Consider the following 19,563-nt stretch of genomic DNA (forward strand, 5'->3'; position numbering starts at 1 on the left):
CTTCCCGCCTTTGAGAAACTAACTCTCTTTTGTTTTCCGTAAATACAATCTTCGCACAAACCTAATTCAACATGCTTTAGGCTTGGCAACTTTTCTTTGGATGCCAACAACTTCATTCCCCTTCTCACTCATATTCCCGAGCCTCCGGTGCCACAATGTTGTATCACGACTATGATCTACTGTTGCGATAGTATCTCTCTGTATTGCAGTTGCATACAATGTTCCCTTCTTGAAGCCTCATGCCACAACCAAATTTCCTTTTGTTATCTTCCACGATTCGTTACCGAATGTTGTTGTATACCCTTCATTGTCAATCTGACCCATAGATATCAGATTTTTCTTGAGGTCAGGAACATGTCGGACATTTTATAATTTTCATAGCATGTCTTGTGAAGTCTTTATATGAACTTCACTTTTCCCGACACTGTCCAGAGGTTCGCCGTCTGCTAGATAAACTTTTCCAAATTTTCCAGCAATATAATTATGAAATAATTCTTTGCATGATGTAGAGTGAAAGGATGCACTTGAGTCTAGAATCTAAGATTCGCTTGGACTGTCTGCACAACATATTAGTGCATCACCGACTTGTTCAGCAATTGCATTTACTGAATTATCATCCTTGTATTGATCATTCTTCTTCTTTGGCTCTCTACACTGACTACTGTAGTGATCCTTTTTATCGCAATTCCAACACGGAATGTATTTGCGATTTTTGGATTGCCATTTTCTCCTTGACTTTGATCTGCCACGATCATGACTTTGTCCTTTTTGGCTGCTTCTCCCCTACTTTCGGTATTAAAAGCAGATCCTAGGGAATCACTTGATTCTCTTCGGTGAATATCTTCGCTTAGAACCAAGTCTCTAATATCATCCAATTTGAGTTTGGTACTTCCCGATGAACTGCTAACTGCAGTTACTGTTGCAGACCAACTCTCTGGTTGAGATGATAGTAGAATCAACGCCCTGACTTTGTCATCGAATGTTATATTAACAGAACACAACTAAGTTAATATTACATTAAACTCATTGATATGTTCTGTAACAGATCCACCTTCTCTCATCTTTAAGTTGAACAATCGACGCATCAAATAGACTTTATTTGAAGCAAATGACTTCTCGTACATATTTGATAACGCCTTCATCAGGCATGCAATGGTCTTCTCGTTAATGATGTTAAACGCCATATTTCGTGTTAGCGTCAAACGAATCACACCAAGAGTTTGGCGATCTAATAGATCCCAATCCGCTTTGGTCATATTCTCTGGTTTTACCTCGGTCAGAAGTAAATGTAATTTTTTCTGGTACAAATAATCCTCTATTTGTATTTTTCAGAATCCAAAATCTTTGCCATTGAATTTGTCAATCTTAACCTTCACTTCTTCTGATGCCATTTTTTCACAAAAAAAATTATGTGAATAGTGCTTGTGAATAGTAACGATGATTAATAGTGTCGCACTATTCTTGTGAATAGTACCTGTACCAATACCATACTTTTCTACCAGAATTACACTATCTGTGCTCTGATACCAGTTGTTGGGAAACGTGACAGGCTAATAGAAGAGAAAAAATATTTGAAAGAGAAAAGCAATAAATTGCACAAGACAAGACAATAGAAGATTTACGTGGTTCGGCAATTTTTGCCTACCCCACGGCCACACAAAGAATAACTCTTTATTAATTGAATAGAGAAAGAAGAAGTTGAGGGATGATATGCAAATGAAAATGCATACCCCTTTTATAGGCATTTGAATGTCCTGCCGACGTAAGCGCTTACATCATAAGAATGCCGATGTAAGCGCTTACATCATAGATTCATCTCTTTTTGACTTTTCTTTCTTTTGTTTTGATTACTTTTCTTACTTTCACATGCAACAACAAGTTTGCTACTATAAGTCATCCATCTTCTACCAAATTGAGTTGCATTAGTGTTGTGTTATAATTTCGACAAACCTGCGAATTCAAAAGAGGTGATAAGTCAGTATTCACATTTTAAAAAAAAAGAAGAAAAGCTATACTACTCTAACATTATTTATTTACGATGATAGCATTAATTGAGGTTAAATGAATAATTGAAGATTTATATCACTAACCCCAATTTGTTTGAGGCTGATAAACAGTATTGTTATACACACTAACTTTTAGTAATATTGTTGCCAGTTGCTACAGCCTACAACTGCTTTCCCAAGCACCTCCTTTTGTGGTGAAGCATACCAAGATAGTATTATCCTTCTGTTGCCAAAAAAAAAATATTTTTTTAACTCTAGGGGTACTAGGATCCAAACCAAGGTCTTAACCCATTTAATTGAAGTGCCGCGAAGGAAATGATAAACCTAAAGAAAAGAAATAGAAGGATTTAAAGAAAAAAAACATGCCAAGTGTTTAAATCCGTGAACACTTTCTCATTTTTATTTACAAAAAAAATAGATTTGTGCTGTTGGGCCTATATTGGACGAGTCTTTGCTGCGTTAGTAGGGTTGGATGTGTTATTGGGCTACTCTTCTTATTTCAAAGGGAACTGGGTGTGAAAATGCACAGATAGTCATGGCAAGTGCACAGATAACCATTCTCATGGATGTTATTTAGAGGTTAGCCAATATTTATTTTTGTCATGAAATTTTAAACTAAACAACTTAACTTTAGGACAAAAAATTAAAATTCAGGATGCACTGCCTAATCCCTAAATAACAACGCTTTATTGTGGCTATCTGGTGTCATTTCTATGATAGTCATTGGGGACACCTATTTAACGTATAGCCGAAGTTCATAAATATTTGTTAAGTCTAGCCGTTTCAAAAAGTTTCAGACATACGGATTAGATCTTCGGCTTACCGACGAAATGTCAGAATTTTTTAGTCTAGGATCGGTAACCCGGGTAGTACGGAATATAGCCAAACAACGGTATAATGACAATAACAAAGACAATGGAAATTGATAACAACGACAATTAAAGTAGATAAAGAAGACACAAATTTAACGTGGTTCGGTCAAAGTGACCTACGTCCACAAACGGAGATGAGCAATTTATTATAACAATAAGAGTATAAAAGAGAGTACAAAATTAGAGTAAACACTTTAATTAATCCCAAATACCCTAAGAGAAAAACTCACAAAATCACTCAAAAGAAAGGGTTCACACAAGTGCTTCCCAACACTAACTCTCATACAAAACACTCTTAATAAAGGAAGAAAGGAAGAAACAAGAATTGAAGACAAATCTTGTTGGTATGTCTAAAATGAACTAATTGCCTTCCTTTTTATAGGTAAAAAAGTTTTGGCCTCTTAGGTGTAAAAGAAAAAATACAACTTGTGCAAATGATGTCCACCACATAATACAATATTTTTGGATCCCAAAGAATATTGCCAACAAAGTCTACACTTTGCAAAGATGCTTATGTGAGATGTGTTGCGGAAGCCAAATGTATATAGTGTGAATGAGTCACAACTACTATACCAAAAATTATGACAACCACTAAATAATAAACAAGACAATAAGACAACAATAAAAGAACACCTGAATTTACGAGGTTCGGCCAATTTTGCCTATTTCCTCGGACACAATCAATATTTTATTTCACTCCAAAATTACAAGTGAAATAATACTAAAGAGAGAAGATACAAATGCCTTAAGAAGATAAAAAAGGCAAATGAGAGGTGTGCCTAAATCCTAAACATTAGGCCTCCTTTTATAGGGTGAAATTCCCATTCAAAATTGTCATCCACCGATGTGGGACTTTTGACAATTTCAACAAATCTCCACCTTGGCAAAATTCTACATCTTCAATTTTCTCTCAATAACAAATTTTGGTTGTGTCTTCATCTTCAATCTTTAGTGTTCAACAATGTTGATCAAATCCAAACAATGTTGAAACTTGACCGCAGTCACCACTTTTGTCAGCATATCAGCAGGGTTCTCCGTAGTATGAATTTTCTTCACCGTGACTCCACCTTCTTCTATGATTTCTCGTACGAAATGATACCGAACATCAATGTGCTTCGTCCTTGCATGATAAACTTGGTTCTTCGCTAATTGAATAGCACTTTGACTATCACAAAAAATTGTAATATTTTTTTGTTCAATACCAAGCTCCTTTAGCAACCCCTGAAGCCAAATTGCCTCCTTCACAGCCTCTGTAATAGCCATGTACTCTGCCTCTGTTATAGACAAAGCAACTGTTGACTGCAAAGTAGACTTCCAACTAACTGGTGCCTTTGCAAAAGTAAACACATAATCAGTAGTTGACCTTCGTTTGTCCAGATCACCCGCAAAATCTGAGTCACAATATCCAACTATAGACCGATTGCCTTCCTGCTCAAAAACTAACCCAACATCTACAGTACTATGAATATACCGTAGAATCCATTTCACAGCTTGCCAATGCTCCTTTCCTGGATTATGCATATATCTGCTAATAACTCCAACGGCTTGTGAAATGTCAGGTCTCGTACAAACCATTGCAGACATCAAGCTACCAATATCATTTGCGTATGGTACCCTTGACATATACTCCTGTTCAGTTTCATCCTTTGGCGACATAGTAGTACTTAGCTTAAAATGGGGAGCAAGTGGCGTACTAATTGGCTTAGTCTTCTTATCTATGCCAAAACGTTGTAGTACTCTCTTCAAATATTCTTTCTGAGATAAACAGAGTTTCTTTGAACGTCTATCTCTTATTATCTCCATGCCAAGAATTTTCTTTGCCTCACCCAGATCCTTCATCTCGAAATCCTCCTTCAGTTGAATCTTCAACTTATTAATTTCTTCCGAATTCTTGGAAGTTATCAACATATCATCAACATATAGGAGAAGATATACAAAGGAACCATCATTAAGTTTGCGCAAATACACACAATGATCGTATTTGCTTCTCTTGTACCCTTGCCGCAACATAAACTTGTCAAATCGCTTGTACCATTGTCTAGAAGATTGTTTCAATCCGTACAACGATTTTTCAAGTTTGCATACCATATTTTCTTTTCCAGCAACTTTGAATCCTTCTGGCTGATTTATGTAGATTTCCTCCTCCAAGTTTTCATGTAAAAATGTAGTTTTTACATCCATCTGAACTAGTTCCAAATCCAATTGTGCTACCAAAGCCAACATAATTCTAATGGAGGAATGTTTTACAACTGGAGAAAATACTTCATTGTAATAAATTCCCTCCTTTTGAGCATATCCTTTGGCCACCAATCTTGCTTTGTAGCGAACATCTTCTTGGTTAGGAAATCCTTCTTTCTTTGCAAATACCCATTTGCACCCAATTGCTTTCTTTCCCTTCGGGAGATTGGCCAATTTCCATGTATGATTCTGATGAAGGGACTGTATTTCTTCATTCATGGCAATCCTCCACTTATCTTCTTCTGAACTTTGGATTGCGTCTTTATAAGTGGTAGGAACACCATCAGCTACAATTGAGGTTGCACAAGCAACCGTCTCTATGAGACGAACAGGTTTCGTTATTGTCCTTTTTGGCCTGTTGGTTGCTATTGATTCAAGTTGTTGTCGAGGTTCCTGAGTTGGAATCTCCCTCTCTACTGGCTCTTCTTCTAGAGGGTAATCTTCATGAGTTTCCTCCTTTGCTTCTTGTGTAGGAAAAATAAATTTTCCCTCAAACTCCACCTGCTTTGATGCACCACCAGTTTGTTTGACATCTTCAACTGTCACCTTATCTGTTATGGCAGATTCATCAAAGGTAACATCTCTGCTGAATATAATATTCCTTGTCTCTGGACACCATAAGCGGTATCCTTTGACTCCAGAAGTAATCCCCATAAATATAGCCTTCTTTGCTCTCGGATCCAATTTTGACTCTTTCACATGATAGTATGCAATTGAGCCAAACACATGCAAAGAGTCATAATCTACAGCAGGTTTTCCATACCATTTTTCAAATGGTGTCTTGCCATCAATAGCAGCAGATGATAGACGATTAATGATGTGGCATGCATATGTAATTGTCTCAGCCCAAAATTCTTTGCCCAAGCCAGCATTGGATAACATACACCGTACTTTCTCTAGTAAAGTCCGGTTCATATGTTCTGCCACTCCATTCTGTTGTGGTGTATGTCTGACAGTGAAGTATCGGACGATGTCATCATTTTCACAGACCTTATTGAAATGATCATTTTTGTATTCATCTCCATTGTCTGTGCGAATACACTTGATCCTCCTGCCTGTTTGATTCTCCACCATCGTTTTCCATTTGAGAAAAATTCCCAACACTTCATCTTTCCTCTTCATTGTATACACCCACACTCTTCGAAAAAAATCATCAACAAAGGTTACAAAATAGTGCTTCCCACCCAATGAAGGTGTTTTGGAAGAACCCCAAACATCAGAGTGTACATAATCCAAAATGCCTTTAGTATTATGGATCGCTGTACCAAATTTAACCCTTGTCTGTTTCCCTTTGACACAATGCTCGCAAAACTCCAAGTTGCAAGTCTTTACGCCTTTTAACAATCCTTGATTAGATAGAGCTTTCAAGGATTTTCCTCCAGCATGTCCCAAGCGCATGTGCCATAGCCTGGTTGCTTCTGCCTCTTTGTCATCACTGGATATCACGGTTGCTGTCCCAATAACTGTACTACCACGATAGCAGTACATGTTATTGTTCTTCCGATTGGCCTTCATTACCACTAGTGCACCGGAGCATATTCTCATCACTCCATTTTCTGCAATGATTTTGAACCCTTTTGATTCTAGGGCTCCCACAGAGATGAGATTCTTCTTCAAACTCGGTACATATCGAACATCGGTTAATGTTCTGATCATTCCATCATGGCTCCTTAATCTTATTGAACCAATGCCATATGAGGTAAGAGGGCTGTTATCCGATGTGTGGATGACTCCATATTCTCCTTCTTGAAAATTCACGAACCAATCCTTGTTGGGACACATATGATAGCTACAAGCCGAGTCCATCAACCATATGTCTGATGATGTTGATAACTCTGTTGTAACTAATGAGAAGTCTGAATCATCACAATCAGCTACATTTGAATCCATAATGGCCTTTCCATTGTTATTTCTGGCCTTATTCTTCAACTTCGGACAGTCTTTCTTCCAGTGCCCCTTTTCTCGACAAAAGGCACATTCATCTTTGCTGGGTCTAGATCTCGACTTGGATCTTCCCTTCTTAGTCCTCGTTTGAATTTTGAGGATGACCCCTCACAATTAGTGCTTCTCCTTCTCCGCCCTTCTGTTTTTCTCCCTTTCTTTGTTCATAGCTGTACAAAGCCGAACAAACTTCTCTGAGAGAAATTTCATCATTTCCATGGAGTAGAGTAGTTTCAAGGTGCTCGTACTCATTAGGAAGTAACCCCAACAACATCAAAGTCAAGTCACCATCATCAAAAGTTGCATCCATATTTTGCAAATCTGTGACCAACTTATTGAAACTGGTGATATGTTCATTCATTGTGGTACCAGGAACATAGGTGAAGCGAAACAGTCTCTTCTTCATGTACAATTTATTTTGATTGTTTTTCTTCAAAAATTTATCCTCCAGTGCTTTCCATAATTTACTTGCAGAAGTTTCCTTTGTGTATGGATATTTCTGCTCTCTAGCAAGGTAGGATCGAATGGTACCGCAAGCAACACGATTGATAATTTTCCAATCTTCTTCTCCAATAACATCTGGCTTCTTTTCTTCAATGGCAAGATCTAGCCCTTGTTGAAAAAGAACATCTAGAACCTCGCCTTGCCACATCCCAAAATGTCCTGACCCGTCAAAAATTTTTACCGCAAATTTCGCATTTGACACAATTCTTGTCATAAGCGAAGATGCCAACGATGACGTATTATTGACACTTGATGTAGATTCTTCTTGTTTACTGTCTCCCATTTTGACACAAATATTATTTAGTAGCTGACGACACAAATCAAGATTATTTTCTTTCTGGTGTAGAAGATCAGACTAAGCTGCAACCACAGAGCATACTCAGACAGAACCTTGACTCAGTTACCAAGATAGATCTTTTCTGATGTGGAAGATCAGACTATGCTGCAACCACAGAGCATACTTAGACAGTACCTTGGCTCTGATACCAATTGTTGCGGAAGCCAAATTTATATAGTGTGAATGAGTCACAACTACTATACCAAAAATTATGACAACCACTAAATAATAAACAAGACAATAAGACAACAATAAAAGAACACCAGAATTTACGAGGTTCGACCAATTTTGCCTACTTCCTCGGATACAATCAATATTTTATTTCACTCCAAAATTACAAGTGAAATAATACTAAAGAGAGAAGATACAAATGCCTTAAGAAGATAAAAAAGGCAAATGAGAGGTGTGCCTAAATCCTAAACATTAGGCCTCCTTTTATAGGGTGAAATTCCCATTCAAAATTGTCATCCACCGATGTGGGACTTTTGACAATTTCAACAAGATGGACTCCATTAGCCAAAATATTGGCCATAATTACTGTCTTAAATTTCACTTTTTACCTTTAGTTCTTGTCTGAAGTTTCATCTAAATATATAAAGTTTTTGTCTGAAGTTTCACCCACATGTCTGAAGTTAGCTGCAACTCTGTCTTCATTCTTCAGCTTTATGTTTCGATCGACTTCACCCACATGTCTGAAGTTAGCTGCAACTCTGTCTTCATTCTTCAGCTTTATGTTTCGATCGACTTCACCCACATGTCTGAAGTTAGCTGCAACTCTGTCTTCATTCTTCAGCTTTATGTTTCGATCGAACACTCCTCAAATCAGTCCCAAAGGCTTCCAAACATCGGATTTAGCTTCACCCAACAAGTTTTAGCAATACCCAAACAACATTTTTCATGGGATTTTATAGTTCTTCAAATATATTATTTTCCATCCAATAAAATCGGTTTTTCCATAACTCTCCCATACCCCACCCACAAGTCACTGAACAATTTTAGTAAAATCCCCTATAGTAGTAGATTTTAAATATTTTACTAACACTATTCATGAAAATTTAGTCTCACTTCTACAAAGTCACTTAAAAGTAATGACAAGCACAATACCGCTAAAATTAACGGTTTATACTGGCAATTTAAAATAGTGCAATTAGAATATGATTTTCTATTGACATTCTTTCTAATGCAAAACTAAATTAACTTTTTGAGTCATTTTATCAAGATGTGCCACTTAAACTATGGTCGATAACAGAACTTTAGTATCTTGCAAGTACCTTTTTTTTCTTCTTCCTATTGAAGTGAAATGGTTTTCACTTTTCATATGAATAATTGTCTTTATCCTAAAAATAGCTTCTTCTTTTTTCTGGATCCTATTTATAACAGTTATTTCTTTCTTTGGGTTTCAATTCATTAGCCACGTTCCATGTCTCAGGAAATAAAAGCTGCTTTTTACTCACAAGCAAGTGACAAACCACAAACTTACACATAAATCACTCTCCAACACTTTTAAGTATTTCACAACAAATCCACCCATCAATGTTGCTATAGCATTTTTCAAAGCATATAAAGTAGAGTCATAGTATTGAAACACAACAACACAATGTTCAAATCCAAAGAGCTACACTTTGGCACCTAGCAGTGTCATCAGGAACTTCATGTAATCACCTGATGTGTCACCAATAACTGCATTATCAAGGCTAGTCTTGTTCGCAATGAAATACTCTCCCCTTACTTTCATCATATCAACTTCAGCACGAGTTACAATGGCTCTAGTTAGAGATTCCTCGTCAGTTCCTATCCCGACAATCGAGGCTCTGACAACCTGATCATTCCAACGTGAAAGAGAATACAACATACAGAAGAGTTCAACAAACAAGAAGAGAGAATTCTGACAGAATTAGGGAAATAGCATCACAATTGCACATTGCAGGCCCGAGATATTGTAAATGGAAAAATATACTGGATAGATTAAATAGTTTTCCTTGCTAGTAGGAGTCTATGCTAATGCAGGAAGCTACTAAGCCGATACCCTTCCTAGAAGGTGCTAAGTTCAGTAGTGGATAGATTGGCATAGGAGGACTTTGAAAGCCACAGTTTTGGTTAATTTTTGTTTGGTCATGTCTCTAGAGTCCAATGAGCAGGAGGTGTATATATGCTTACTTGGTTGAATAAAATGTTTTCATTTGACCAAAAAAAAGTGAAGGTACTTTACTAAATTATCAGATACAATTAAATCAACTGGTGCTTTCAACACAATAAAGATATCGTAGCAAAGTACAACTGAACTAACATAGGAGCTGGCACATTCTTTCAGACTAATTACGCACAGAATTAACCTGTTAATAGCCACAATAACTTGAACAAGCTGAAAGTAATAAAATGGAAGGAATCCTTCACCCTGGTAATTAAGGCCCTTTACAGGTTCCACAGCTTTGACTCTATTTGGTCGTTTAATATAGCTAATAACGACAGAGAAGAAGAAAGATAAGGAGGAGATTTTATATTCTATGGTGCCGATGATTCTTTAAGTCTAGACCAACCAGAATATTGATATGCAATTTAAGAGCACTGTCATACTTAAATCAAATATATGGTCTAGTTTAGAAAAAATGTGATCCCGTGGATGTAGAAAGCAGGAGCATGTGTTTGCCTTAACATTATTATATTAAGGTAGGGCTGTGCTGATTTTCTGACAGATGATTTGCGAGGTAAAAGGGTGTCAAAACGAGAAAAATACTTAAACCAAAATATAAAGGAAAAATATGTTCTTTATTTAGTACCTCAGCAAAATGTTTCTCTGGCGAATCAATGCACCAGATAACCACCTTCAGTATAGATTCCAGCAGACCTTTTCCACAGCTCTTAATGTCCTGTAAAAGAATCATTAAAGTAGATAGAATAAAATGCACATAGAAGACACAAAATGAACAAGCAGAACTAATAAGAAGAAGGTTGCGCAGGCAGCTTTGTAAGAAAAGTAACCTGGTCAATGGAGAATCCGTAATTTTGCTTATAACACTCAAAAGTTGCTCTAAGCTGATGAAAATTCCTTGTGCTGAGTATCATCAGATGATTATCAGAATCCAACTGCTTTGTCCTTATGGCTTCACGAAGGATAGCAGCTTCTGCATTTGCAAGACTAGGATCCACCAATTCTTTATCATATCTATAGGACCTTACTAGACCAATAAGAATCTGGTGACATCAACATAACACATCATTTCAGTAACTTCTATAGAGGTTGGTAACAACAACTCAACATCACAATCAATCATCAGAAATTGTGCTATAAAACTGATGATGAATCATCATCTAGGTATGATGTCTTCAGTACTCTATATGCATCCCACCAGATCTATGGTAAGACACTGAGAATTACTTGGTGTCTTTAGAAAACTCGAATGAGTTGGTTAAAAAGGATTGTGTCCTTAGGCTAGTAGATGTGGCTGGAAGTGACCATACGTACCTTTTGTACAGGCATAGGGACATTTGCGGCGATATCTTCTTCAAGTGAACAGTTGAAGAGGCCACAATATGCTTGTCTTACAGCGACCAGATGATCAGGAGATGATGCACAAGCTATCTCTACTATCACTTGTAATTGGGTGATGGTTTTCTTTTTTGACTTCAAAGCTTCATTTGCTAGTCGAGCATCTCTTTCAGAAGGCTCATACGTCCACAGGATTACTGCTTTCTGTCACACATGAAAAGCTAAAATTAGCACTTGAAAACTTGGGTATATAACCATGCCCAAATAGAGACTGAGCATATATAATAGTTATGTCAATATATAGTGTATATAAGTTCCACATCTACCTGCGACTAAAAGGTATGACACAGTCAATTTTATTTCGAGCACTCCCAAGAAACTAAGAATCTCTCAGTCTCTGCATATATTGCTGCCTCTACTTAGGACTAAGAGGGTGTTTGGCTAAACTTATAAGTTGGTCAAACTAGCTTATAAGTACCTTTTATGAAGGCAGAAAAATAGAATGAAAAGTCAGTATATTTGATGAGCCTCCAATGGAGTTTATATACAAAGGAAGTAACCAATTGTGCTAAGCTAACTCCTAGAAGGTAGGAAAATATAACCAGTACAAAAAACAAATTAACTGAAAAAGCTAAAATCCAGCGGATACTAAACTGTAGCCTAAAGTAACTGCACAAAGACCCATTCAAACCTAACAGCAAGTGCTAAGATGTAACAGCAGTAGTACATGTGCTATTATGCCCCCTCAAGTTAGGCGTGAAGATACAACGCCTAACTTGGGAAGCATGCGTTGGAAGGCCGGCTTGGACAATGGTTTGGTGAGTGGATCTGCAAGTTGATCAGCGGAGTGGACATGCGATACGCGGATTAGGCCATTGCGGACTTGGTTACGAACAAAGTGAAGATCAACCTCAAGGTGCTTCATTTTTGTATGATGTACTGGATTCTCGGCAATGTAAGTGACCCCAAGGTTATCACAAAGTATTGTAAGAGCAACAGAGAGCGGCACATGAAGATCTTTGAGCAAGTGTGTGATCCAGTTTGTTTCAGACAAGGCAGAAGCAACGGCACGCATGATACTCTGCCTCAGTGGAGGAGCGAGAGACAGTAGGTTGCTTACGAGACCACCAGGAGATAGGCGTCGTGCCTAGATAAACAATGTAACCAGAGATGGAGCGGCGATCATTGATATCACCCGCCCAATCGGCATCAGCATAGGTATACAGAGCAGTTGAAGGTTGTGGGGAAATACGAATACCATGCTGGGATGTTTCTTTAAGATACCAAAGGATCCGTTTAACTGCCTTCCAGTGAGCCACAGAGGGAGAGGTGTTGAACTGAGTAAGCTTGTTTACCGAATAGGTGATGTCAGGTCGTGTAAACGAAAGGTACTGAAGCTTACCAAGCACAGATCTGTACTCTTTGTCATCAGTTTTGGGTGGTCCGTCATCAAGCATTAGTTTCGTGGACGTGCTCATGGGTGACTGAACACCTTTGCAGTCTTGCATCTGAGTGTCATGTAACACCTCCTGTATATACTTAGATTGACTGAGAAACAAACCGTCGGCATCCCTATATACCTCAATGCCCAAGAAATAGTGCAGTAAACCAAGATACTTTAGAGAAAGTTTTTTCGAAAGAGAGGTAATTACATGTTGAATGAGTGTTTCATTACTCCCCGTGAGTATGAGGTCATCCACATATATCAGAACATAAATAGTAACTCCCAGATTGTGTTGAACAAAAAGAGAATTATCACACTGCGACATTTGGAACCCCATTTGAATCAACGAATCAGTGAGTGCATCGTACCAGGCCTTAGGAGCTTGTCGAAGTCCGTATATGGCCTTCTTGAGATGGCAACCATAGTCGGGATGATCCAGATTTTCATAGCCGGGAGGTTGTGACATATATACATCTTCATGAAGCTTCCCCTGAAGAAACGCATTGTTGACATCTATCTGATGTAGTGCCCAATTATTATGTACAGCAAGAGTAAGTACTGTCCGAATGGTGGTGGGTTTAACAACCGAACTAAATGTCTTGTGAAAATCAACCCCAGGCCTTTGGGTGAACCCTTTTGCAACTAAACGTGCTTTGTACCTATCAATGGATCCAGATTGATCTGGATGTGGGTTGTTTCCCTGTGCGGCACGAAGTGAGCATACATCTTGGCGTGTATCTCGCATCAACGGAATAATGGGGAGCAGCTGAGTGATAGTTGTATCAAATGTATTTTCTGGTTGACAGAAAATAGTAGGATTATTCTGATCTAAAAGAGTTTCCCAATTTAAAGATGAGAAGTTCTGTTTTAACTGAGAAATATATTTTCAAATGGGAAAATATCTTCTAAAAATTTTACATCCCGTGATAGAAATATTTTGGAACTCGTGGGTTCAAAGCACTGATGCGAATGATGAGTGATGGAGAATCCTAGATAAACACAAGGTTTTGAATATGGTGCTAATTTATTTTGGGTATATGGCCGGAGCCATGGGTAGCAAAGACAACCAAATGTAAGAAGGGAGTTTTCGGTAACTTGGTATCAAGTGTGCTTGTGGGTAGTCGGTTTATGAGATATGCTGCATGATGGCAGGCACATGTCCAAAAATTGGATGGTAAAGCAGCTTGATGAAGTAGCGTTTTGGCTGTCTCAATAAGGTGTCGATGGCGTCTTGTTTGCATAAAAGGGAAATCTGTGAGCTTTATTGCAGCAACAAGAATTACAATAAGTAAATTTGTCTTTCGAAGAATATGAAAGACTGGAACTTTTTAAAATAGAAAATAAAACTCGAGAATGGGGGTGGCCCAATCTTCGATGCCACAGATGTAAGGAAGGGCCAGCAATGGCGACGTTGATGGTAGGGCGAGACAGTGACGGCCATTCGTAGAGTCCTGCTTTATTCGGGCCACACAGAAGAGGTGTTCCCGTAGTCAGATCCTTCACAAAAAATTTAAAAGGAAAAAATTCTATTGAGGTCAGGTTGTCTTTGCAAAATTGAGAAACAGAAGTAAGCTTGCGCTTGATAGCTGGAGCACACAAAATATTAGAAAGTTTGAAGGCATTATTTGGCGGAGTTTATTTGAGTAATTCAATTGTTTGTAACAACAAAGTTTAACTATGCATATAGCACTCAAAAGGTTACTCAACTAAATTTTTTAAATTTTTGATTGTCAAATACCTATTTATCCTCTAAATTATCAATTTTGTTAACTTTTTAAATATTACTCCCTTCGTTCCAGTTTATGTAAACCTATTTCCTTTTTGGTCTGTTCAAAAAAGAATGACCCATTTCTAAATTTGGAAATAATTTTGCTTAAACTTACAATTCTACCCTTAATGAGAAGCTTTTATAACCACACAAATACTTTGGGCCCCATTTTGAATTGATTAGGACCACAAATTCCAAAAGTCTTCATTTTTTCTTAAATTTCGTGTCCAGTCAAACAAGTTCACATAAATTGAAACGAAGGGAGTATAGGTTTTTTCTCTTTTTAATCTACATTGTGGACTTACCTATAAAAAAATATATTTTATTTATAAAATAAAAAATTAGTTTTCAGCTCATATAATGGCGGAATAATAATATAATTGAGCATAATTTTCAACCATATATAATGTATATTATAAAAATATTTTTATTTAAATAATTATTTTTATATTACGTGCATGAAATATATATATTTTACAACTTTTATTTTCTTTCATTCTCAAATGTGTAAATAATTTTTTTAATTTTTGTTGTTAATACTAAAACTATTACCAACAAATTATTCTAATTAATTTTTTTACTATGCTCATTATTTTGTTATTCCAGCATTATATATGCTTAAATACTTTTTTATCTTTTTAATTTATAAATAAAATTTAATTTTTATATAGGTAAGTCCATAATATAAATTAAAAAGGGAAAAATCATAATATTAAAAAGTTAAAAAAATAAAAAGAAGATAAATGTCTATAATTTAAAGGGTAAAATAGGTATTTGACAATTAAAAATTTAAAAAATCTAGTTGAGTGAACTTCTGAGTGCTATAGGCATAGTTAAGTGACTTTGTTGTTACAAAAGAAAGAAAAGTTATTTTAACGGATAACTTGGGATAGTTGAGTGAGTAATGGACTCTTATTTGATGCATGTAAATGAGTAGTACCAGTTTGAGTAATAGGAATCTCATTACCATTACCCATTGTTACTTCCTCAATCCATTTGAAGTCTTGAACATTGTGAAGGGAAGTATTATCAGAAGTAATGTGATAGAGGCACCTGCGTCAGAATCCAGGGGTCACTTGGTGGTGTTTGTGCAACAAAATTTGCCTTTGCTTCAAAGTGGTTATGGGAACGTGAGCGGCACACATTTGTTGTATGGCCAAAGTGGTCGCATAGTTGACAGCGAACTCGTGGGGTTGAACAGATTGGTTAGGAAAGTTGCGCCAGTGGGGATTGGCGTTTTGATTGGACTGCTTATTTGGGGCACGCCAGTTGTAGTTACTGTTGGGTGGGCGTCGATTGTTGCGTGGAGCTGGTGAAGAATTCATGATGCGTTGAGCAACAACTGCTGTGACTTGTGTGGTAGTTTTCTTAAGGTCCTCATGTTTGAGAAATAGCTCATGATCAAGGAGCTTATCAAAAAGTTCCTCATAGCTGATTAGAGAGTCGCGTGCCCGTATGGTTGCGGAGATCTCACGAATCTCTGGGTCGAGCCCGCTTAGTATTTTCACCATTAGTTCTTCATTAGCGACAGGAGAACCTGCTGTGGCAAGTTAATCAGAGAGAGATCGAATCTCTCGCAGGTATTCAACAATCGATTTGGTGTCTTTGGTGACCCGACTAAGATGGTGACGAAGACTAAAGATGCGAGTTTGCGATTTGTTCGCAAAGGAAGTATGGAGTTGATCCCAGGCAGCTTTAGAGTTGGCTGCAGAAGCGACAATGGATGCAATAGTGGCATCAACAGAGGCCATTAGAGCATTTTGGATAAGTTTAGCTTGATGAAACCAATCCTTATACTCCGGGTTGGGCGTCTTATGGCTGTTGGTGGTGACTGTTTTCAGAGGAGATAGCGTAGAGCCATCAAGATGACCATAGAGGTCATGACCATGGAGTAGCATGGCAATTTGGGCCTTCCATGTAGTGAAATTATGACTGCCACACAATTTAATGGGTAACTGAGATGATGGCTTGAATTAGATTAAATGTTTGAACACAACGGTGTTGTCGGCATTAGCAACTGGTATAGAGGAACCCTTCTTTGCAGAGAAAAATAAAAAGGATCTTGGATAGTTTACTCGTTAGAGTATTGTTTTGGCTCTGATACCATATGAAGGAGAAAACTAGAATGAAAAATCTGTATATTTGATGAGCCTCCAATGAAGTTTATATAAAAAGAAAGTAACTAATTGTACTAAGCTAACTCATAGAAAGTAGGAAAATATAACCAGTACAAAAAACAAATTAAATGAAAAAGCTAAAATCCAGCGGATACTAAATCGTAGCCTAAAGTAACTGAACAAAGACCCATTCAAACCAAACAACAAGGCTAAGCTTATAAGTTGGTCAAACTGGCTTATAAGCACATTTTGGCTTATCTATGCGTTTGGTAAATACCCAAAGTGCTTATAAGCCAAGTGCTTATAAGCTAAAATCAGCCACAAGTCATAAGTTGGTCACCCCCAACTTATGACTTTTTAGCTTATAAGCACTTTTAGTTTGACCAAGGCTTTTACTAGTTTATCCTTAATTCTAACTCTAATTCACAAAATATTTTTCCCAAAATAAATTTTCTAACTTTCTTTTCATTCCATATTCGTTGTTCATCTTTTTCTTTACAAATTTTTTTTTAATTTATAATCTTTTGTAATGTTTTTAAGGATGTTTTAGTCATTTTAATAAAAGAACAACTTATCAGCACTTTTCTACCAAACACATCAACTGATTATTATCAGTTTCAGCACGTCTATCCAAACACGTAAATATTTATTTAAAAAATTAGTTTCAACACTTAAAAATAATTTTCAGCACTTCAAGCTTAGCAACTATTTACAATCAGCTAATCCAAACGGGCTCTAACTCATTAGAAAAAAAAACTTAAAAGGAGTAGGAGAAGTAAGGACAGTCATTGCTAGATATTTTTAATATGAAAAAAACAATTTATTCCCATTAAAGGACTACAAATTTCAGTAAAATGGCAAGTTGTATAAAAAGTCAATCTAAAGTTACATAACAGGCAATATTTACTAGTTATGAATAGTCTCGAACAAATGGATATTCAATTTATTATAATTATGCCCAGACACTTTGCACCAGGTGAATTCTAGAAAATCAAGGAAAGAAAACATTATTCAACTGTAGAAATTAGAAGTTAGAAGTAATGAAAATTTGCATCAACTTTTCACAATATTCCAAATTTAATCTCAAAACAATAAACTCTGAGAAACCAAAAGAAAAGTAAAGCCAAATATGGAAACTACGTAACCTATAGGGAGTAACATCCTAATGAACCAATGCTATCAAATTGAAAGCCAATTACGGAAGTGAGCAAATAATTAGGTCGAAAAAAATGTAAGAGAAGAGATTGTACCCTGAAATCACCAGATAATTCAGCAAAAATGTCATCGATAAGGGACCTGTTGTAAAGTTGCTCATAGGTTTCTCTGATCTTCTTCCTCTGACTTGCATTTCTGTGACCCAACACCGATATTACTGACTTCTCATTCGTTCCCAGGCCTAAGCAAAACCACATAACAAATCTCTGTCTTTTATATCAATTAACAAAAAAATAAAACAGCTAATCTCTTTCTGTTCCATTTTTTTTTTAAAAATCCTTTTGTTTTCCCCAATCAAATTGCTACTAGGAGTAGTAATTTTTGTACATGGAACAACCAGTAGCTAATCTCTTTCTGCCTATCAGCACAGAATCAAAATTGCAACTAGCAGATTATATTTGCATTGAAAAGAAAAAGGAAGGAATTAAGGAAAAGAAGAGAGACCTTTGAAGGCTTTCACGAGAGTTTCACAGTCTTCAGTAGGAGAAGGAATTACATCTGGTATTCTCACTGTACCCATTTCTTCTCTTCCTCAGAAATTGCAAGTTTTGCTTTCTGTTTCTAACGCTTTCAGTTACTAGTATTTTTGTTTTGTAACGCTTTCAGCTATTTTTCCCTCCTTCATGAAAAAGAAGGGGCAAAATTGGAAATGAGGACTTTGTAGCTCACTGCCATTAATGCCCTTATCTTTGTTTGGACTGTAATACCCCCACGTTGAATTTTCACTTGCTCCAAATTTTTGCACTTCTCCTTTGGACGCGTAGCCTTTCCTTTTTTTTTTTTTTTCTCCAATTCGATCAATTGCAAGAATGATATCAAAAAATATTTTTTCAAAATATAGTGACTATTCGATCCGAGCTGAAGAGAATTCTAAAAACTCCATGCTCTTTCGATTCTCTTTTGTCTACTATTTTACCACAAGTAGATCTTGCGAGTTAAGTGATTCATTCGAAGATATGAATAAGTCCCAAAAATACATTGAAAAGTAGACTAAGTCCCGTCATTATAATAATAGTAATATAGAATGTCATTTTCTATACTGTTTAAGGTATCGCCTCATTTTTTGTTAGCTCCATGTTTTTTTTTATACAAGAATTCACTAGTTTGACTAATTCTAATTCGTGTTATGTATAATCAATTAAAGGGTAAACGTTCCTTACCACGAGTTTTTTCATTTTAAGGGTTCGAATTCGAGAGTTTTCATTAAAAGCGGAGAGATTTCATCCGTAGTAGGTCAATAATATTTCAGCTATCTTCTAGTATTATTTCCATTTTGCCCAGATATCACCGGGTGAACATATCGTTTTCCTATCAGCCAAAAGTTTGGAGTTCATTTGTTGGCTGTTTGACGTAAAATGTTCTTTAATACTTATGTTGGTAAGAGCATTTCATCTGAAATAGTGTGAATGATTTGAATATTACACTTGAAAAGGAGAAAAAAATTTAGATTATTGTATTACATAAACAACTGTAGCATGGAGTGCGATATCATGATGAAGAGATAATTGCTATTCCCCGATTTCTTTATATTGTTTAATAATCATCTATTACCTCATACTCATTGTTCTGACTAATAATTTGGATTGGTGTCGCTTAAAGTCATTCAATGGAGAAAACGTTCCCTATTAAGAATT

General features: G+C 36.6%; 1 protein-coding gene across 1 annotated transcript; it reads right to left on the reverse strand.

Moving 5' to 3' along the window:
- Positions 1 to 9,359: 9,359 nt before the first annotated feature.
- On the reverse strand, positions 9,360 to 18,816 carry LOC107823579 (annexin D3-like). Its single transcript, XM_075238441.1, has 6 exons — positions 18,374 to 18,816; positions 17,965 to 18,110; positions 11,362 to 11,589; positions 10,878 to 11,090; positions 10,676 to 10,765; positions 9,360 to 9,717 (listed from the first exon to the last, which is right to left on the reverse strand). Exons 1-6 carry the CDS (start codon positions 18,447 to 18,449, stop codon positions 9,514 to 9,516), a joined length of 957 nt encoding a protein of 318 aa, XP_075094542.1. The 5' UTR covers positions 18,450 to 18,816; the 3' UTR covers positions 9,360 to 9,513.
- Between the last annotated feature and the right edge of the window lie 747 nt (positions 18,817 to 19,563).

Source organism: Nicotiana tabacum, chromosome 19 (assembly GCF_000715075.1).
Source record: "Nicotiana tabacum cultivar K326 chromosome 19, ASM71507v2, whole genome shotgun sequence".
NCBI classification, from domain to species: Eukaryota; Viridiplantae; Streptophyta; class Magnoliopsida; order Solanales; family Solanaceae; genus Nicotiana; species Nicotiana tabacum.